The sequence below is a fragment of the Aquarana catesbeiana genome, linkage group LG02, assembly GCF_042186555.1.
Source record: "Aquarana catesbeiana isolate 2022-GZ linkage group LG02, ASM4218655v1, whole genome shotgun sequence".
In the NCBI taxonomy this organism is placed as follows: Eukaryota; Metazoa; Chordata; class Amphibia; order Anura; family Ranidae; genus Aquarana; species Aquarana catesbeiana.
In genome coordinates this window covers 91,060,894-91,084,128 of record NC_133325.1, presented here as the reverse complement: position 1 = coordinate 91,084,128, position 23,235 = coordinate 91,060,894, and the positions used below count along the sequence as shown (strand labels likewise).

The 23,235-nt window shown below is 41.6% G+C and overlaps 1 protein-coding gene across 2 annotated transcripts in view; it reads left to right on the top strand.

Annotated features, from left to right (window-relative positions):
• Nucleotides 1-23,235, top strand: part of KPNA3 (karyopherin subunit alpha 3) — a 97,855-nt gene that overhangs the window by 57,058 nt on the left and 17,562 nt on the right. The window contains exons 7-12 of one of the 2 annotated variants that reach the window (XM_073613171.1): nt 4,439-4,524; nt 8,544-8,630; nt 8,962-9,131; nt 18,638-18,682; nt 19,216-19,347; nt 22,553-22,681. In XM_073613171.1, coding sequence (XP_073469272.1) covers nt 4,439-4,524; nt 8,544-8,630; nt 8,962-9,131; nt 18,638-18,682; nt 19,216-19,347; nt 22,553-22,681 — 649 coding nt within the window. Of the gene's footprint in view, nt 1-4,438; nt 4,525-8,540; nt 8,631-8,961; nt 9,132-18,637; nt 18,683-19,215; nt 19,348-22,552; nt 22,682-23,235 lie in introns of both variants that reach the window. The other variant, XM_073613170.1, reaches the window with a different exon arrangement.

The following is a 23,235-nucleotide window of genomic DNA, read 5'->3' as shown; positions in this document are numbered from 1 at the left end:
ATGGTGTACCTTTTCATCATAGGCCTTGTTGACTCCTCTCCAAATGTAGCGTTTATGGTTCTGGCCAAAAAGCTCAATTTTTGTCTCATCACTCCAAATGACTTTGTGCCAGAATGTTGGAGGCTTGTCTCTGTGTTTGGCGCATTGTAAGTGGGATACTTTGTGGCAATTGCGCAGTAATTGGCTTTCTTCTGGCGACTTGACCATGCAGCCTATCTTTCAAATGCCTCCTTATTGTGCATCTTGAAACTGCCACACCACATATTTTCAGAGAGTGCTGTATTTCGCCTGAAGTTATTTGTGGGTTTTTCTTTGCATCCCGAACAATTTTCCTGGCAGTTGTGGCTGAAATTTTAGTTGGTCTACCTGACGGTGGTTTGGTTTCAACTAGGGCTGCAACTAACTATTATTTTCATAATCGATTAGTTGGCCGATTATTGTTTTGATTAATCGGTTAAGAACCTTAAAGTGTGGTGTATAATTTAGTTAATATGTAAAGTTTTAAAAAAAGGCAATTCTTAAATATCTCTATGCAGTGGTAAATATAAATAACCAATTACCGTATTTATCGGCGTATAACACGCACCCCAATTTAGGAGGGAATTTTAAGGAAAAAAAACTTACATTTAAATGCCCAACATTGCAGCCTTGCCCCAGTGCAGCCTTGCCCCAGTGCAGCCTTGCCCCAAATACACAGAGCCGGTCCTCGGCGGCTCTCGTTTACTTTCGGCTCCACTCGGGATGGGCGTGACTGTGAGCGGAGCTATCTGAACCTAGCCGAGCACACTCGGCTAGGTTCGGGCGGCGCTCGAGTGAAGCCGAAAGTGGCCGAGGACTGGCACTGTGTATTTCGGCGCCGGCGGCGCCATTTTCAAATCGCGGCCGGCGATTTTTTTTTTTACATCTGACAGCTCAGGATCGCAGGGGATCGGCGTATAATACGCACCCGCGATTTTCCCCTGATTTTAAGGGGTAAAAAGTGCGTGTTATACGCCGATAAATACGGTATATGGTTAGGGAGCAAAATATCTAATCTACTCTGAGAATAACAGAAGAGAGATACTGTATATACTATTAGAGGAGAGATATACTGTATATACTGTTAATGGGTGAATCTGGTAAATATCATCAGACTCAGAGATTACATTTTTTTAATTAAAAAAACAATGTCTTCGTTCAAAAAAAAAGTCATTTTAAGAACGTTCGCTCGATTTTCTAATAGTGGGGTCAAATCGACGTTCATTTTTAACCACAATGACGGTAAAGTTTGGAAATAATAGAAAACTTCTTGCTTAAAGGAATTTTCAGACAGTGTATGTTAGAGCTGCACAATTGTCAAGAATCGTTATCGTGATTAATCGTCAAGAATCGTTATCGCGATCTTGACTAGAGTGTTTCGCAATTCTTTCTATGCAAAGAATTCTCTCTGCTTTTCTGAAGCCACAGCCCTCAAAAGAAAGGAAGAGAAAAAGGGCAGTCTGCCAAGAAACAAAACATTCTTTATCAGTTGAACTTAAGTATAAACATTGTAACAGTTTGTCAATGGAATAGGCTTCCTGTGTAAGTGAAAAAAGTTTAACCACTTAAACACTAATCCTTTTTCTGACATTTGTTGGTTTCAAGTTAGTCTTTTTTTTTTGCTAGAAAATTACTTAGAATCCCCAAACATATATTTTTTTTTTAGTAGACACCCTAGAAAATAAAATGGTGGTTGTTGCAATATTTTATGTCACACTGAATTTGCGCAGCAGCGGTCTTTCAAATGCAAACCAGTAAGGTTAGCCCATTTTTTTTTTTTTTGTATAATATGAAAGATTTTACGTCACGAGAATCGTAATCTTTTTATTCTAAGCAAAAAAATCGTGATTCTCATTTTGGCCAGAATCGTGCAGCTCTAGTGTATGTGGTGTTCGTTCAGAAATTACATTCATTTTAAAAAGTGAAAATTTCAAACATTCTTTCATTCAGCGAATGTACAAAGATTTTTCGTCTGAATATTCTCGTCTGAAAATTGATCCGTGTGGCCAGCATAAGGCTCGGTACACACCTATGCAGTTTGCTTTTGATCTGTTTCTGCAGTGCTTTTTGCTGTGCATTTTGATTTTTGTGCACGTGATTTTGCTGCAATTTGCGTTTTTGCATTTTTTTGGCCAATTTGTTGTTGGGCAGATTAAAAACAAATTGCTGCAAAAACATATTACATGCTTTTCTGCAGCTTCTCCATTGAAGTATTCTCCATTGAACCAAAAAAGCACCGTTTTGCGTTTTAAAGTGCCTGACCCTTTCCAAATACGCAGCGGCTAAAAAAAAGCATAGCTGTGAACGTGTCCAATGGGAAACCATGTAAATGAACTGTAGTGCGTTTCTGCAAAAAGCACCAAAACATATAGATGTGAACCAGGTCTGACGTTTAGTAACATAATGGGGTAAAAAATCTAAAATTAGCCCTTTATATTACAAAAAAAGCAGATAATCACTACTGTAAGGGGTTCATTTTTTTACTGTAGAGCTGTGAAAGTAATATTTACAGTAGCGATTTATTTGCTCGTTTTTTTGTACTATAAAGGGCTAATTTTTCGTTTTTTAACCCCATTATGTTACTGGCCGATTAATCGATTTATTTAGTAATTGATTAGTTGTCGATTAACCGATTAGTTGTTTCAACAGAACCCCTAATTTTTCACTTTTTGATTAGAGTTTGAATACTGCTGATTGGCATTCTCAATTCCTTGGATATCTTTTTATATCCCTTTCCTGTTTTATACAGTTCAACTACCTTTTCCCACAGATCCTTTGACAATTCTTTTGCTTTCCCCATGACTCAGAATCCAAAAACATTAGTGCAGCACTGGATAAAAGATGCAAGGGTCTGTCAGGAGTCCAGAAACTCATTGCTCTTTAACTGCTTCCCGACCGCCTCACGCAGATGTACTGCGTCAGAAGGGCTCGTACAGGCAGATTAACATACCTGTACCTTGCACTTTAAGAGGCGGCTTGCAGGGGCGCCCGCCAGGAGCTCCGTAACCGTGGTCACGGGGAGATGCTAATGTAAACAAGCATTTCCCCGTTCTGCCTGGTGACACTGTCACTGATCACAGTTCCCTGTAATCAGGAGCGGTGATCAGTGTAGGGTCACACACAGCCCCCCCCCCCCCCCCCACAGTTAGAATCACTCCCTAGGACACACTTAACCCCTACAGCGCCACCTAGTGGTTAACCCCCTTCACTGCCAGTGACATTTTTAATCAATGCAATTTTTTAGCATTGATCGCTGTATTAATGCCAATGGTCCCCAAAATGTGTCAAAATTGTCTGATGTGTCCGCCATAATGTCGCAGTCACGATAAAAATCTCTGATCGCCGCCATTACTAGTAAAAAATAAATAAATAATAAAAATGCCATAAAACTATCCCCTATTTTGTAGATTTTTTTTGTAGACGCTATAACGTTTTCACTAACCAATCCATATACGTTTATTGCGATATTTTTTTTTTTTTTTTTTTTTTTTTTTTTTACCAAAAATTTGTAGAATACGTATCGGCCTAAACTGAGGAAAAAAATGATTTTATATATTTTTTTTGGGGGGGGGGTATTTATTATACTAAAAAATAATGCGTTTTTTTTTTTTTTTTAACAAAATTGTCGCAATTTTTTTGTTTATAGTGCAAAAAATAAAAACCGCAGAGGTGATCAAATACCACCAAAAAAAGCTCTATTTGTGAGAAAAAAAGGATGTCAATTTTGTTTGGGAGCTACGTCGCACGACCACGCAATTGTCAGTTAAAGCGACGCAGTGCCGAATCGCAAAAAGTGCTCTGGTCTTTGGCCAGCAAAATGGCCCGGAGCTTAAGTGGTTAAATACATACACACACCCACACACCCACCCACACACACCCCCAAACAGATCACAGGTGAGGATGGTTACCTTTTAATAGCCATTCAAACCCCTTTGTGTCAAATTGTGTGCATGTTATCAGGCCAAAATCACCAGGGTATGTAAACTTTTGATCAGGGTAATTTGGGTAGTTTCTCTTGTGATTATGATTTAAAGAGTAAACACAGTTGATTGATAATAAATGGCTTCAGCCAAACACTAACCATGAGTGAAAAATGTTTGTGTTTATCATTCATATTCTTAGAAAAATGGTCAAGAAATCCTAAATTCTGCCAGGGTATGAAAACTTATAAGCACAACTGTATATAATGTAATTTTGTAGACCATATTCGTGTGTAAAGAAACACAATGAGAACATGGCGATGAATCATGTCGATCCTTAGTCAGCATATCTGTTCTGGGTCAATGATTTAGAGGTCCTTGAGGTCAGAGCAAGCATACAATTTTTAAAAGTTGTCAGCAAGCACCCCCTCCCATTTCTCTCATGACAGGTTTACATTTGATATCGAACAAAATTAAAAACTTTAAATCCTGTGTTCCAGTCCTTCTTTACAGTTTGAAGCTGCCTGGGCATTAACTAATATAGCATCAGGGACGTCGGCACAAACTCAAGCAGTGGTCCAGTCCAGTAAGTGTTTCCTTTTTGCCTCCTAAATTCTAGAATGTAAAAGGATTGTAATATATTTTCTATGTTCGGAACAAAAAAGTGTGTGTGATAACTAGTGTGTGTAGATAGAGATATCTATATTCCTCTTTATCTCACTCTCAAACCAATCAGCCATAACTTAAATTGTTACTAAACTCACAACAGTAAAATCAGTCTGTATATGCAGTTTTGTCACATTTTTGGGTTGTGTTCGATATGTGCAAAGAGTGATCGCACAGATACTTAAGTATAACATTTATTAAAAGTAATTACAGATAAAGAAAATATCAAGAATACTTTAACTAGAGGTTAAGCTTTTTCTCCCACCATGGGTCCCCCCATTAAATGCCCTGGCGCAAGTAACCATAACCAGACACTTGCCTCATGGCCGTTCTGGGTGAGAATAAACTCTTGTAGGATTTGGCTGTGGTAATATAGAACTTGGAAAGCCCCCCCCTCCCTCCTCCTTGGCAATATAACTCCTCAAGGACTTGACCAGTTAACAATAACAACGGTAAAGCTATGCTTATGTCCTTTTTTTATATGGCTCCTTGACCAGGATGAGGCCTAGAATTCTTTAGTGAGCCACAATATGAACTAACAATAATATAAAATATACAGTTTCCCCGTCAGCAGTAAAGCATGCTTGTTGCATACTCACTGTGGGACCTAAGAAATTGATCCTCTGCATTGTGTATGTTGTTCGGTCTCTCTTGATAGAACCGAACATTAGGAGTTGGGCTACACGTTTGATGTGTATTGCTAGTTTTAGGTTTTTTTTTTTTTTTTTTTTTTTTCTTTGGAGGGTGCATGTGATCAGCATAGGGCCAATCAGCACTGTCCATACAGAGGATCAGAAAGAAAACTCCTCTTTAAGCTTTAAGCAGAGACTGATGCAAGTCGCAAGATTACAATATACTGCTGATGAGAAAAGGTATACAGCAGTTTATAGTTACTAAAATAGCATTTCCATGTTCTGTGTACTATGGGAGACCAGATATAGTGAATGCAGGGTTTAGTAACACTTTAATGACCACTGACTGGTTGTGCCATAGTGGCATTGTTTTTTGGATTGCATAGGTTAAGACAATGGTGGTGTGTGTGTTTGGTTTTGTTTTTTTTTTTTTTTGTTTTTTTGGCACCATAGTAACCACAAAACCTCTTTAACACCTTCACCTGGATATAGCAAAAGTTGCAATATATGACGTTTTATTTAGCATATACAAAGATCAGCCATAACCTTGACCACTGACAGGTTACGTGAATACCACTGATTATCTCGTTACAATGGCATCTGAAATTCTGTGGGATATATTGGGCAGCAAGTATACATGTCCCTGAATTTGTGTTCATAGCAGAAAGAGCATTGCCATTTGTGTATGGGGCTGTGTAGCCACAGACCGGTCAGGGTGCCAATGCTGACCAGTGTCCACAGCCAAAAGTGCCTACAGTGGCCGTGTGCACATCAGACCTACACAACAGAAGGTGACCTGGTCCAATGAATCGCGTTTTGTTTTACATCATGTGGATGGCTGGATGCATGTCCATCGTTTTCCTGGGGAAGAGACCGAATCCTGGTGCCATATGGGAAGAAGGCAAGCCAGCAAAATGTGATGCTATGGGCAATGTTCTGCTGGGAAACCTTGATCCTGCCATTCATGTGGATTTACTATTACTTTACGATTAAATTACTTTGACACGTACCACCTGCCTAAACATTGTTGCTGACCAAGTAACCCCTTCATGGAAATGGTATTCCTTGATGATGGTGGCCTCTTTCAGCAGGATAAAGCACTCTGCCACACTGCAAACATGGTTCAAGGCTGGTTTGAGGAACAGAACAAGTTTTAGGTTTTTACTTGGCCTTCAAATTCTTCAAATCTCAATCCAGTCGAGCATCTATGGGATGTGCTGAAAAAACAAGTCCGATCCATGAAGGCCCCACTTAACTTACAGAAATTTAAAGGATTTTCTACTGATAGCTTGGTGCCAGATAGCATAGCTTCAGAGGTCTAGTGGAGGTCATGTTGCAGTGGGTCAGGGTTGTTATGGTGGCAAAAGGGGATCCTACTCAATATTAGTTGGGTAGTCCTAAAAGTTTGGCAGATCAGTGTATATCTATATTAGGGATGCACCGATACTGGTATCTGTGCTGATACTAGGCATTTTCACGGGTATCGGTACTCGGGAAAATGCTCTGATACCGAAAACCGATACCAGAAGTGACAACAGTTGAGGGGCGGGGAACCTCCTCCTCCCCTCCGGCAGTGGGGTTCGGAGCAGTACGCACCTTGCGGGGGGGGGGGGGGGGGGGGGGGGTCGGGAAGATCCGCAGCACAGTGGGAACAGGCTGACAGCTGGCCACACCGACACTCCTCCTCCCAGCTGTCTTTTTTCATTCACTGCTGTGATCCTCTCCTGCCTCTAAAAACAAGAAGAGGGTGGGTGATGTCATGACTCCTGTTCCTGCACAGAGAGAGAGAGAGCTAGCTGGATGGCTGGCCGCTATCCAATAACAGTGGGTGGGTCGCCAAGGGAAAGGGGCTGGACAGCATCAGCACGTGTTTCTATGTGAGGCAGCTGTGGAAGCATCCCTGGAAGCAGAACCGAGTAATGAGAGTAAGTCCTGCAAACAGGTTAGTGTAGTATGTACAGGACAGTGTCAGCAGGGTACAGACCAGTCTTATACACTAGCACCATACAGTATATACAGACCAGTCTATACCCCAACACTGTACTGTATGATACACACACTAGTCTGTAAATAATGTAAGGTACGGTGTCAGTGTACAGACTGGTCTGTACCTGACGCCCTGCACTGCGCCCTCCTGACGCCCTGCACTGCGCCCTCCTGACGCCCTGCACTGCGCCCTCCTGACGCCCTGCACTGCGCCCTCCTGACGCCCTGCACTGCGCCCTCCTGACGCCCTGCACTGCGCCCTCCTGACGCCCTGCACTGCGCCCTCCTGACGCCCTGCACTGCGCCCTCCTGACGCCCTGCACTGCGCCCTCCTGACGCCCTGCACTGCGCCCTCCTGACGCCCTGCACTGCGCCCTCCTGACGCCCTGCACTCCTTTTCCCCCAGCAATCACAGCCTTTTTCTTCTCAATTCTCCCACCCCACAATCCCTATTTCACCCTGCCCTCACTTACCCCTCTACTTCCCACCCTGTCCTCACCCAACTCCCTTACAACCCCCCTCCCAAACCACCCCCCTACCTACGTGATAGGTATTGGTAATTGGTATTGGCGAGTACTTACAAAAAAGTATTGGTACTCGGTGTTAAAAAAGTGGTATCGGTGCAAACCTAATTTATATTATTCTGGCAATTATGAAATACTGCATATGACTATTTGCTGCTTTTAGCAGTTCTTGGCCACGGTGCTGTGAATATCCTGTCCTGCTTTATTCAGGTCTTTTTGACAACAAACTTAGCTGAAGATATCAAAGGGACGCACCCCCTCTATCTCTTCGCTCATAAAGCTTTGTCTGGATTTTCAAGCTAGTGGGTTTTGCAAGCACTGTCATGAAAGCACTTTGTTAAATGTTTATTTTAAAGTCGGATATCAAACATCAGTGTATAAACTTGTAAATAGCACAGTGGTTTGCACTTTAGCCTTGCAGCGCTGAGGTCCTCAGTTTGAATCCTGCTCAGGACAGTACCTGGGCTTGTGTGGGTTTACTCTGGGTACTCCGGTTTCCTTCCACATGCAAAAGACATGCTGGTGGTATAATTGCCTCCTAGATAAATTGGTCCTAGTATGTTTGTGTGTATGTATGCATGTGTGGTTGGGACCTTTAGTCTGTAAGCTCCTTGAGGGTGTGAACTGATATGCATGTATACAAACACTGTGCAAATTGTTGACGGTATGTAAATGCTGGTTTTCCTTTAAATGCTGTACTTTTGAAAGTAAAATTGTTACCAGTGATTTGACTGTTGTCTAGAATGAAAAGTTTAGTCTGTTGTCTATAAACCCTTCCAATCTTGTTTCTTGAGCAGATGCTGTTCCCCTGTTTCTGAGACTCCTTCATTCCGTGCATCAAAATGTCTGTGAACAAGCAGTGTGGGCACTTGGAAATATTATCGGTAAGAAATCATTCTTGGTAGACAGTATGGGACAGTGTGGTCATGTTATAAATTGGGAGTTGTAGAAATTCTTATTGATCGGTCAACAAATCTTTGTTCTTTTAGTACTATACTAAAAGGGAAAGCAAATACATTGATTGGCCAATGTACCTTTTTTAATTGCTATTATATATTGTCTTTCTCTAAGATTTAAACTTTAGCTGCTGAAATATTTCACAGCAATTCAAGACGACATAATTCTACTCATGCATACATTTCAAGGTCTCCCTTTTTTTTATTTTTATTTTTTTATTTTTAATGCAATTTCTTTTGAACCCTTTCATTTCTATAGGTGATGGACCACAGTGTAGAGATTATGTCATCTCACTTGGAGTTGTTAAACCGCTCTTGTCCTTCATCAACCCTTCCATCCCCATCACTTTCCTTCGGAACGTCACATGGGTCATTGTCAATCTGTGCAGGAATAAGGACCCCCCGCCACCCATGGAGACTGTACAGGAGGTAAAAACGATGAATCGTGATGATGTGAACTTTGCTGTGTACAATGAACATTTGAAATGCGCTTGAGCAGCTTTTGTAGAAGTAGAGAAAATCTCTACTGGATTTCAGAAAACATACTGTACTGGTTATAAAAGAAGCTGGGTAGGCTGCCATTGCTGAGCACTGCAAGTTGCCTGGCTGTCATGTGACCATCTTTGAATATTTCTGAATTAGAAACCTAGGACAGGTATGTAAATATGGTCTTCTGACGCGCTTAACTTTCCTGATCTGCATTGTTTCCAGTTTGAAACACAGTAAGTATAAAAACTACAAGATCAGCATAAAAAGCATTTTCAGGGGAGTACACAATGAAAAACTGTTTCTCTTACTGCAATTTTCCTTTAAATACTGGAAGAAACCTAGAGGCCACCGCTGTTGAAATGTCCTGCATAATATTTTTTTTGCCTGGCTGTTGCACTCTCTGGCCAGCTTCAATGCTTTAGGTTACTACATCACAACTAGTATGCCAAAAAGAAAGGTGTTTGAACCTTTTCAGTCTGCATTTTGAGACCATTTCCACTTTTGTGGTCAAATTTGAGAAACCCCACTATGTTTCCATTCACACAGCATACCTAAGAATAATTAAAATAATTTCTTGTCTTCCTAGTTACTTTGGAGCAAATTCATGCATAGGGCTTTGTAGGCAGTTTTGAAGTTGTTTAGATAAGCTTGCAATGTGCAATTAGGGGACCAATTGAGGGGCATTTTTTAGCTGCATGAATATAATGTACCACCCAAACGTTGAGTTCTTTATCACTTGGTTAGGACAGTGTGCACATCTAGTTTACAACTGATGGGATCTGCCAGCACAGTCAAGGTAATTATAGTAAACATTACTTCCCATCCCAGGCTTTAGGGTGGTTGTAAATTTCAGACATGAAATCTGAACAAAGCACATCCTTCTACAGTATACTGTGTGTAGATGTGTCTATCCAAAGCACTGGGTGTGATTTCTCTCCGCTGCCCGGTTCTTCTTTTATCTGCATGAGTCACTTCTGGCAGCTTTTCCTGACCCCCAAGACAAAAAGTGAAGGGGGAGGAGAGCCTGTCATTGACAGCCACAGCTGAGCTTGTTCTGTGTGTGGCATAGGGAAGGGCAGGTGTGTGTCCCTTCACTGCTATCAGGCTCAGAGTTCTTCTCCCTGAGCTGCGAGTTGTGTGAATTCAGATCCCTGCCCCCTGCTTTGTACTAAGATTCTGACAAATTCTATGTGTTGTAGAAGGCTGTACAGGACACATGGCTGCAGATAAACTGATACAACGTATGTAGAAAGATTTGTTTTTATCTCTGTATCAAGTTCCGCAGTTTTGCACTATAGTGTCACAATAAGCTCAATAAACAGCAAAAATATAATTCAAAACACAATTGTGCAAAACATAAACTCCCCACCCAAATAACACTGTGTTAAATGTGCAAAAATAATTAAGTCCACTGTAGATCCATATAAATATAACACGAATGACTGTGACAAATTAAATTCTTTAAATGTGGTATATATAAACGAATCCACATGCATTTGTGAACAAGCAACAAGTGCACTTCCACCTTCTCGCGACACCACCATGCTTGCAGAACTCTCACCTTAGTTATAATTCAAATAAACCTCAAGTTTATGCTTGGTAGCCTGTATGGCCATCCCGGAAATACCTGTATTCTCCCATTTCACCCAGGTTAGCGTATTCAACAATAAGTTGCTGTTCCCTTTAAGGCACCAATGTATCATCTCAGCATATTGGGATAAAGCACAGAATGCCTCCCATAGTGTAATATTATAAAGTAACACCAATTAGGTTGAAAAGACTCTTGCATTGAACAAGTAAAGCCTATAGAAACTGTATACTCAGCATATTTTGATGCTTGGCATCATTTCTGGTCTGGGATACCCTATACCAGGGGTGGGCAAACCCGGAACTCCAGCTGTGGTTAAACTACAAATCCCATCATGCCTGTGATTCAGGGTTTTGCAATGTCTCATGGGACTTGTAGTTTCACCACAGCTGAGGTTGCCTACCCTCAGTCGCGTGACTTCATCACGGTAACCAGATTGGTTGTGATGATCTGTTTTTTTTTTGTTTTGTTTTTTTTTTTTTTTTTTTTTATATAGTACTAGCGGGAATTGTATTTTTAGCCATTTTGTTGGAGCCACCATAGACCATACATGTCGGCCATTTTTGATGTGACCTATAGCTGAATCTATGCTAGACTCGCAGGGGTGTCACACTGGCGGCCCTCTAGCTGTAGGAGAACTATGGTAATAATACTTAGTGGCATAGTTCTCTAGCATATGGACTTCATCTCTAGGTCACATCAAAAATGGCCTATATATATATGTATATGTATATGTGTGTGTATGTGTGTGTGTGTATGTATATATATATATATATATATATATATATATATATATATATATATATATATATATATATATATATATATATATATATATATATATATATATATATATATAATGTCTATGGTGGCTGTAGGGCTGCATTCACACTTGTAGGACTCCCAAAGTTGCGCCGACTTTGGAGTACAACTTTTACGCAACTTTGGATGGGTGCAACTTGGATATGACTTTGGCTTTCACCAGTGGTAATGGACAACTGTTGCACACAAGTTGCATTGTACACTATTCAGGTACGGCTTTCATGCATCTTCTGAGGATTAACATTGAAGTCTATGGCCCTTAAGCTGCATAAAGGTTGAACCCAAAGTAGTGCATGAACTACTTTGAAGTTGCTGCAACTTTAAGTTGTGCATACATGAATGGGTATAATTGGAATACATGGGGAACAACTTGTCATGCAACTTTGATGTCCAAAGTTGTAAAGTCACACAAGTGTGAATGGAGCCTAAAGTAATTCCTCTTGGGATATGCTACATTGCTATTCCTGGAGGCACTAATTTCCACCATTTATATCGAACCTTTGTTATGACAAACTCTCAAATGGAGAGCCAGGGAGGATAAATAGAAATTCACATATACATTGTATTATAAGTGACATCAACAAAAATAAATACACATTTATATTCACACCGGTATTGGCAACGACCTAAAAGCCAACAGTTGTTCACAAAAAGAGAAATACAATATTAAATGTGAAATTTTAACAAAGGGGTTTATAGCCCCTAACTGAGGCTCTCCCTTAACTAGGTCGCCCCTCTGCACTCAGTTTCAATCGTTCCACCATTCATTTAATATTTAAGTGAACACATCGCCAGGTCTGACTGCATTTGCGAGATCTAGCGCTGTGTCGCCGACTGAAAGAGTGAGCCTTTTCCCCATTACATAAAAAAGGAAGATGGTGACGCAGGACCTGTAGTAGGAGAATGGTGTGATAGAGGACAGGTCTGGATCTTTAAATGTATGTGGTACAGCATGAAAAGAGCAGCAAAAGGGGAAAAACACCTAATTTTTATTGGGAGTGTGAAGTTTCTATTTAAGGCTACTAATGTATCTTGGAATTGACACGCTGCATTTGTTTTGTTTTCTGAATGAGTAGTGTTGAAATAGCTTTGCTTTTGATACCTCCATGAGAGGATTTACTCATCACTCTTTTAAGATCAAGGGGAAATCATGACTAATCTATTCTATATTTACTGCTTAATGGAATCATCACTTCTAAAATGTACTTGCATGTAGAGCTTGTAAAGATTTTAGTAACTTGTCAGTCCTGAAGGGGTTCTTTCAACATGAGGCTCAGAGCAGAGGATAAAACCGGGAGCTGTAGGCATAGATCGGGTGGGAGGGAGTGGATATCTTGGGCATTGCTGATTGCTGTGATGTTTTCAAGCTGTGGGCATAGTTCGAGTGGGAGGGAGTGGATATCTTGGGCATTGCTGATCACTGTGATAGATGTTTTCAAGCTGTCTTTAAGCCTAGGTTCACACCGACAGCGGGAATGAAATTGTGCGAGTTCAGCTGAACTCGCACAATTTCATTCCCACATGTCAATTGGGGTCAATTTCGGGTTGCTGCACAGTTGTCTGTGGAAATCGCACCCTTAAGTTGCCAAAAGTAGTACAGAAACAACTTTTGGGAATTGGTGCCATTGCTGCTGATTTGGCGTGTGATTTGTCAAATCGCTCCAATGTGAACCAGGGCTAAAACGGATCTGTAGGTTAAGCAGTAATTCTGTTGACAAGATAATCGAAAGGAAAGTTTGAATTTGACTTTTTGCAGGGATATGTTCATATTTGAGATGGTCTATAATATGCCACCATCCTTCGGTGTTTCAATAAAGCAGCAAATCGCAATGGCACATTATTGGGGCTTATTTCTTGAAATCCTCAGTTGCTATCCATTAAGCTGTTTGCTTGTATTTTAAAGTGGTTGTGAAGGCAGATGGTTTTCTATCTTGAAGAACTCTTCGTTAACCACTTGCTGCCCACCATATAGCAAAGTGGTTGCAATATCCTGACCAGACGTCATGACGTTGTCAGGATATCAAGCCGCTGCACGCCCCCGGGGGTGTGCATCGCGGCGATCGTTGTAGCGGCGTGTCAGTTTGACACACCGCAACTTCGATCTAGGTAAAGGGTCTCTGATGGAGACTCTTTACCACGTGATCAGCCGTGTTCAATTACGGATGATCACGATGTAAACGGAAAGCCGTTGATCAGCTTTTTCTCACTCGCGTCTGACAGACGTGAGTAGAGGAGAGCGATTGGCTGCTCTCCTGACAGGGGGTCTGTGCTGACTGTTTATCGGCGCAGGCCCCCTCGGATGCCTGCCCATGACCACCAGGGATGGCCACCACACTGGACCACCAGGTATGCCACCCTAGACCACCAGGCAGCTGCCAATCAGTGCCAATGAAAAATTACATCCAGTGACACCTATCAGTGAAATCTATCAGTGCCGTCTATCAGTGCTACCCTTAAGTACCCATCAGTGTAGCCTTTCAGTGTTGCCTATCAGTGCCCACCAGTGCCACCTATGAGTTCCCATCAGTGCCGCATATCGGTGCTGCCCATCAGTGAAGGAGAAAACATACTTATTTTCAAAATTTTATAACAAATACCAAGAATATTTTATTTTTTTATTTTTTTTCGGTCTTTTTTTATTCGTTTAGCAAAAAAATAAAGAAACGCAGAGTAGATCAAATACTACCAAAAAAAAGCTCTATTTGTGGGAACAAAATAAGTGTAGCATGACCGCGCAATTGTCATTTAAAAAGTGACATCATTGAAAGCTGAAAATTGGCCTGGGCAGGAAGGTGCGAAAGTTCCCTGTGTGCTCATACTTGCCTGAGCCCTATCTTGATCTAGTGCTGTGCCACCTTTTTCTCCTTTCCTTCTCACTGGACTCCGTGGGAGCCATTGGCTCCTGCTGCTGTCAAATGCAGTGATGAGGATGCTGGGGGGGGATCAATAGATGCACACCATGCAGGATTGAGCCCACACAAATGCTCCCATAGCAAGAAACTTGCTATGGGGGCACACGACGGGGGGAGGAACCAGGAGTGCCAGCGGGGGACCCCAGAAGAGGAGAATCTAGGCACAGAGCAGGTAAGTATAACTATTTTATAAAAAAAAAATAAATAAATACTTCAACCATTTCAAGCCATTTTATTTATTTATTTTTAAATACATTTTCTTCTATGTGAAGCTTGTCTACTTTTGTGGCAGGCATGATATACTGCATTGCTGGTATTGTGTAGAACAGTGATGGCGAACCTTGGCACCCCAGATGTTTTGGAACTACATTTCCCATGATGCTCAACTACACTGCAAAGTGCATGAGCATCATGGCAAATGTAGTTCCAAAACTTCTGGGGTGCCAAGGTTCGCTATCACTGGTGTAGGAGGTTACTGACTAATGAGCACCTTAGCCTTCTGATGACCTAATTCTGTGCACCAGATTTGTGCTGCTGAATGACACAGCAATGCTAGTCTCTCTGCTTAGACTAAGGCCTAGTTTGGACCTTAGTCTTAAAGCAAAGCCCCAAATGTCCAACCTGGATAACGGGCCTTTGTAGATTACAGGCAGTCCCTGGGTTACAGACATGATAGGTTCTGTAGGTTTGTTCTTAAGATGAATTTGTATGCAAGCTGGAACAGGTACATTTTTTTTTTTTTTTTTTTTTTTTTAACTTAAAAAGTTAAGTTTTGGACAGATAGCACAGGGAAGGGCTGACACCCCAGTATTTGTTTTTGCGGTTTTGTTGTGCTCCTGTTCAGTAGATTTCACCCCACTTTCTGTCCCTGTGACAATTGGATTTTGAAAATTTTGGGTTGTTGTGTAAACAAGGATTGGTGATACAGATTCAGTGGAGAAACCTTTCTCCCATGATGACTCTTACAGGAGTGAATTTCCCATCTTAGGGGTAGATTTCCTCTCACTTCCTGTTGTCTCCCTTTGTTCGCAAGTGAGTCATTTTGTAAGTTGGATGTTTGTAACTCGGGGACCGGACCGTCTGTATAGGTGAAACTAGTTTTGGATAGTATTGCAAATGCAGTGTGTGACGGAACCCCATACTCAAGATGTCTGCCCACCGTAAATCCTTTGGGTACTAAATAATCCAAGATCCCTCAGAGCACCCAGTCATTAGCCGTAACTCAATGTAAGGTGAAAACAGACTTTATTGAAACACACACGTACAAACAGATATACAACTCAGGGGCAATGCCCCCTTCCTTGGATTTAGGGCGAGGTAAACTGTCCATTCAGCATTAAGGAACACACAGGCATTGAAACATTTGAACAATAGAATACAGCCACACCCCCAAATGATCCCAGCAAAGAGTCCAACAGCATAAGACCACACACAATCTATACATATATACAACATTCCAGTGTTGCTTTACGAGTTTGACTAGCCCAAATCAGACTGGGGTTCTCGGTCACCCTGTGCCCCTAATGGATACAGGGTGATTTACACATTGGAGGGGCCGCGGGAGCTGGACTCTGAGTTTCCAGAGCTCTCCACGGTAAGCTGGATTCCACAAGCCCCCACACAAAGTGACTCCTGTCACACAATGGAATTCTTTCCTTGCATTTTATTCCTTGTGTTAATGTGAATTGTGTTAAGGGAGCTCATTCTTTTGAATAGAGCACCCAAAAGGTGGTGGTGTATGTAGAATTTTCATACACTAGTGCATTTCTGCTTGTTGCATTGCATATCAAGAATGAATGTCACTGCATTGGACTAACATGCGTTACAGCACCACAACAGTGTGAACACAGGCCCTTTATTTACCAACATTTTCTTTATTGTATGCCGAATTTGTTTTGCATTGCAGTCTCGCAGGTTTTGACCCCTTTCTCAGGTCTTTGGCTGTCCTTTTTCATAAATGTACTGCCTGACAGCGAGTAATGTGTTCTGAGCTGTGCATGCGCACATTTACAGTCGCTCTGTGCCACAGTGATGCGACTCGCATGCGCGGGAGTGATGTTACCCTCGCCCGGCCATTTAAGCAGCCGAAGATACAAAACCTAAAAGGACAAATATGGAAGCATCGGGGAGCCATGACAATGCAGCGCTGAAGGGGTCAGTTTGTCGGCAAGTCTGTCATATAATGTCCTAGTATGCAGTGCATACAGTACTAGTACGTTATGGCTAAAACCTGCAAAACCAACTCTGGAACCTGTGTTTCAACCACCCTAGCCATAGTAATCACTGTTTTCTGGGAGATTTTAGTGCATTTATCAGGCTAATGAGGGAACTTTAGGGAACACATGTTAACTATCTACAGCCGTGGTAGGTTCCGCTAGCCGTTTGGCCCAGACTCTATCGTACTTCCTGGGGCAACCCCTATGAGCATATGTATCTTTGTAGTAGGGGAGGGCATTAACCAACCTCTTCCAGAAAAGTAGACTAGGAGGGGTCTGCTTTTTCCAGCGTAACTTAATTGCTTTCCTAGCATAAAACAAGAGGAGGCCAATCAAAGTTCTGTCCTCCACTCTAGGAGCCAGATACTCCACCATGCCTAGTAGGCACACGGGGGAAGGGGAAACCAGAATATTGGCTACTGATTGAATGACAGAGTACTTGTGTCCAGTATACTGTAATTGCAGGACAGGACCAAAATATGTGTATAAAATCTCCTTGCTGACTGTCGCAGTGCCAACATGCTGAGGAGTGGGCAGGCTCCATTTTATGTAGGTGCTATGTACTAGTATAATATAATTCCACACGTTCTCCCAGTCCTCAGAGTCCAGTTCAGGGACATCAACAGACCACTGCTGGTGGAGCACCAAAGGGTCAGGAGAAGACACCCTGAGGAGGTGTGTATATAGGATAGAGGTGGGTTTCTCTGATTGCTCACTAACTTTACTACCGCTTTAATAATCTTTTGTACTTTGTTTCTTACCTTTTTTAAAGTGGTTGTACACCCCGTACAACCACTTTTTAGCTACAGGTAAGCCCATATTAAGGCTTACCTGTAGGTGCTGGAAATATTTTCTAAACTTCCACGGTTTTGTGAGGTATTTACAAAAAAGCCGAGCTTGGCGCACTTTTGAAAGGGCACATCGTGCCGTTTCTAAAAAGGGCCATGCCGTGACTGGCGGCTCCCGCGCCCATGCGCGGGAGTGACGTCACGTGACTCCGGCCATTCACAAAGCTGACGTTCGCAGCCCCGGAAGGAAGAGGGGAGAAGATGGATGCTCCCTGCTAGTGGGGACAACGGTGACATTGTGGGCTTCGGTTTCAGGTAAGTGACACATAATGGGCTACTATGCGATGCATGGTAGCCCATTATGCTTTACCTTTGCAGGGAAATAAAGAGGAAGTAAAACCCATCAGGGTTTACTTCCTCTTTAAGAGTACTCTACTTCCAGTTAAACCAGTTTGAGCTGTTCATTGTGGGTGGTGGGGAGAGAGAATTTTTTTTTTTTTTTTTGCAGTACACTGCTCATGGTAACAGTGTGTCTAAACTCCACAAGCGCGCTGTACTCTCGATGCATTTTATGCTGCCTCTAAGGACCAACTTTGACAGGCTTTGGCATCCGTTTTTAGATTCTGATGAGATTTGACATATTCATTGGCAGGTGTATTTGCCCTGCAGTAGACCTCTTTTTGACCTCTTTTTGACCTGTATTTGACCTGCTTCAAGCAAGCTTTGCATTCTCATAGACTTGTATGGAGATGCAAAACCCATCTGATTCATATACAAGTCCACTGCAGGCCCTTAGAGAGCATGGCTGCTTTTGTTCCGACAGCGCCTACTGTACCTATGTTTTGGCCAAGATAATGGCAATTCTGTGGTCATGGGGAAATGTTCTGTTTACATACTGAATATCCAAGTGCATTATATGCAAGTATATCTCAAAGGGACAGAAGCAACTTTCCTTGTGTCCAAACTTCTACAGGCATGGTCTGTACTCCTGAGATCTGCTGTTTACGCCATAAGAAAAGGATTGCGTTAGAACAAATTAACCAGTTTGTCCAAATTTTATTTAAATTGATTTAGTAAGTGTCTTTTTTTTTTTTTTTTTTTTTTTGCTTTTTCTTTCTAGATTTTACCTGCTTTATGTGTCCTAATCTACCATACAGATATTAATGTAAGTATGGAAATTTTTTCATTTGTAAAATGTGACAGGTTAATGTGTAGTAGAGAAATGGATGATACCTCTGTGCCTCAAGTGTGGCTGAATGTTTGTTTGTTTTTGTGTTCTGTCATTCAAATGAGGCACAAGTACACCCCTTTTACAATATGCTCAAAACCTTTTTAAATTTCTTTGTCTACGAGTTGTCACTTACTGCTTTCTAGTAAGAGTCCATTGAAGTCCATCCATTTGCTGTTTTAGGTAATTACTGGTTGATACAAGTGGCCTTGAAGTGTATACTGTACATAGATTTGGTTACAGTAGTATATCTTTAGCATATTTTAAAATGGAATGTCTGTGTTCTCTTTATGGTATTTAATCTGAATTGGTACTGACACTATTGTAGGTGAGAGAAATCTTATTTTCAATCCCATATAATAAAGAGCTTTCTGATCATAAAGTGCCTGCTGTCATTTACTTTTTTCTTTCTGTTGCTTATTCTGCGCAGGTTTAAAATGTCCCTTCTATTTTTTTTTTTTTAATTTTAGATTCTAGTGGATACAGTATGGGCGTTGTCCTATTTAACTGATGGTGGTAATGAACAAATACAGATGGTGATAGATTCTGGAGTTGTGCCATTTTTAGTACCGCTTTTGAGCCACCAGGAAGTAAAAGTTCAGGTAAAACCACTTTAGCGCTCTGTTTTTAGGCAGGAGGTGTAATTTGTATTTTAAAAAAACAGTCAAGGTTTGCATATTGATTGGAGTGTTGCTCACTTAAAGCGGTGTTCCTGGGGGAATTTTTTTTAAAGTCAGCAGCTACAAATACTGTAGTTGCTCACTTTAAATATAAGGACACTTGCCTGTCCAGGGAGCCTGCGATGTTGGCACCCCAGCCGATTTTCGGATGGGCTCTCGGGTGCTGCCACCGTTTGTTGTAAGGAAGCCGGCAGTGAAACCTTTCAGCTTCAGAGCCGGTTCCCTACTGCTTATGCTCAAAGCGTGCTGCGCTTTTTTTAACTGGCCCGGTGGCGTAAAGGGGAGGGGATATGAACTTTCTAAGAACGGCGGCGCAGTCTTCCGAAAGTTGGAATGGGTACAAAAATGGTACCTGTCTCCCCCCCACTGAAAGGTGCCAAATGTGGCACCGGAGGAACTGGAAGACGGCCACAGGGCACAGTGAACCTCTTGCATAGGGTGGTGCCATATACAAGTAAAGGCGCAGAGAACTGGACCTGTCAATATCACCCAAAATTTTACTAATGTGCTGTGTAAGCATTATATATGCACGATAGAACTGTTATAACAAAAAATCTACAGTCTCACAGTTGTTATAATAAAGTCCACGGACCATGTGAGATGATGATAAAAGGAGAAAGGAGGGTTTCCACACTTTCCTTTAGGGTGGAACAGAAACCATGTTCTGGATGCACTGAGAAAATGCAAGAGGCGCCCCTGGGTGCAGATGTAGGACAATTTTAATGTAAAAATAAAATACACAGGCAACTCACGTTAGATGGAGTCAAAGTACGCGTTTGTCCCAACATAGGGCAGTCATCAGTGTGGCCGCCACATCACTCGCAGCCTGTACGCTCAGGAAACTCGTTGCTTTCCAGTGACGTCATCTCTCCTTGCCTGGTTACCATCTGTGCCCCAAGCCTCGTTCTGAGGTATCCTCCACTGCAGCCGGCTCACGACCATCCAGCGGCGTCACGGTTTGATTTGAGCACCCATACAGCAGGAAGAGACTGGCCACACCGATGACTCCCCTATGTTGGGACAGACGCTCAGTTTGACTCCATCTAACGTGAGTTGCCTGTGTATTTTATTCTTACATTAAAATTGTCCTACATCTGCACCCAGAGGTGCCTCTCTTCTCGTGTTTTCTTGGGGGATGGTACCAGATTAAAGATTAGTATTGCGGAGAAAGTTGCTTAGATTTGGCTGCAAAATACCACTTTCTAGTGGCACCTGAATGTATTTGGAACTGGTAAGCTTGTTCAGTGCATCACACTAATACCCTACCTGGGCCGATACACAAATATCTTGATGCATTTAATTCATTTTTTGCTCCAATTGTAAGTACGCAAGTTCACTGTTTAGTCAATGGTTGTCCCAAAAAGAAGTGTACAGTAATCCAAAAAAATATAAGTACAGATAAGGAATCACTTTGTATAAATAGTCAGGAAATGCCTTTGCCATTTAAGTCAATGTTTCCCAACTCCAGTCCTCAAGTATGCCCAACAGGTCATGTTTTCAGGATTTTCCCTCAGATGAAACGGCTGTGGTAATTACTATGGCAGTAAAGTTGATCAAATCACCTGTGCAGAATAATGGAGAGCCTGAAAACATGACCTTTTGGGGGTACTTGAGGACTGGAGTTGAGAAACATTGATTTGGATCACTTATCGTCCTTGATATTGTTATTTGAATTTAGTGTTCCCAAAAATTGTGTTTTTGGTAAGATATTAAAAAAAAATAATTTGATTTTCTCATTCTGTATAGATATGTTAAACTGGCCTGGTCATTAATTTTAAATTTACAGCCATTAATAGTGTTGTACAATTAATATAGATGGAAGCATGTTTTTGTTATATTCATACATAAGCACATCATTGACAAAAAATGGTAATTCATTGGAGAACTGCGACAATTCCAGCTGACTGCCGTTAAATTGTCTTTGGCTTCTCCTTCCAAACACACTGGTGGCTTTAGTGAGAAGGTGCAAGTCATGCCACTGACTGTGATCACATGACCTTACGGCCATCAGATCACTAATTTAGACCAACCAAGAGCCCAAAAGTTGTCTAATATGGAGCTTTGCATATTACATAGGGTGTATTAGCCCCTTGGGACAGTGATAAGATAAATTGTCAAATTAAAAAAAAAAACACAAAGTAGAGATTTACACACACACACACACACACACACACACACACACACACACACACACACACACACACACACACACACACACACACACACACACACACACACACACACACACACACACACACACACACACACACACACACACACACCTGCCTCTTGGTAATCTATACACTTTGTAGCCATTAGTGCATTTCTCAATCATGGTTCCTCCAGTGGTTGCTGGGGGTTTCCCTAAGCTATGGCTGATTGAATGCCCATCTCTTGATGCCTGCATAATTCTGGGTCTAACACCATGTAGCAGAGCCATCTGCATGACAACCTCTATCCTTTTAGCTGTAAGGGTGGCATGCTGACCACTGCTGTAAGAGCCAGTTCACACCAGCCCACACATTATGCTCCGTATAATGTGCACACCGGTGTGTGTTGTACAGGGGCAGCTCAGTGCATTGTATTGTATTGTGTTTTAAATGCAAACATGCAGCTTTTTTTTTTAATGCAACACGCACTAATGCACCTGTGTGGTGTAAACAGGGCACATAGACTAGACTTTGTCCGAGGTGGGTATTCTTTCCACTGACCTCCTAAGGATTTAATTTTTATCAGGGGTTTCCTGAGGCCTTAATTATTTCAAGGGTTCTTCAGCGGGAAAAGAAGTTGAGAGAAACTGTATTAGAGGTGGGTTCTTTGATAACAAATTGCAGGCAATGTTTATTATGAATTTTAGACTTGACATAAGAATGCCTTGGGAAAAAACTTGTGAGAACCATCTTTTTTTTTTTTTTTTTTTTTTTTTTTTTTTTTAATTTGAGACCTGTGCTTTTAAAGAATTGGTGTACTTTGTCACTTTGCAGTCTGTGCTGTGTGGACCATAGCAGTAAAAGGATCCCATTCTATATACAGTACAACTTTGAGATGCCACTTTAGTGGTATTTATACCCCTATAATAAAATCTGATGTATGTTATGATTTTTCTTTTCTCATTTGTCCTTCTCAGACAGCAGCTCTAAGAGCCGTGGGTAATATAGTGACAGGCACCGATGAACAGACTCAGGTGGTGTTGAACTGCGATGTCCTTGCACATTTTCAAAATCTACTGACGCATCCTAAAGAAAAAATCAACAAGGTAGTCCAATGTCAAATTGTCTACGTTTTTTGAAACCTGAAAACAAGAAAGCTAAGTGGTCAAATAGTCTTAATTGTGAAAGGAACTCTAGGAATGAGTAGTTTAAACATCGGCTTTGGCCAGCTTGGCTCAAACTACTTAACCAGATGTCACCTCTGTGTGGCTGATGGTGAAGCTGGAATTCACTGTTGTGACCTCTTCTACATACAGCAAGCTGCTGCCTATTCTGGTGGGTGCATGAGGAACTTTCTTTTTTCTCTAAACAGTCGCTTGTCCACATCTTCGCCACTCAGAAGCCATATTTGTCTGGCCAAATGGAGTTTGATGTCATCCGCCCTTCCTCTCCAACTCTGCCAATTAGAGAATACATTGTATTCAATGTAAAAAAAAAATGCTGAAATGCAGGTTCCTTGTGGTTCTTGTGACTAATTGTGAACAGACTTGTCCTTTTATCTGCAATAAAGTAAACTTGCCTATAAACAGTCCTCTGCAAAATCTACACTGAGCTGTGCATGTACAGCTCAGTTTACATTGTGGCACACTGGTGGTGTGCT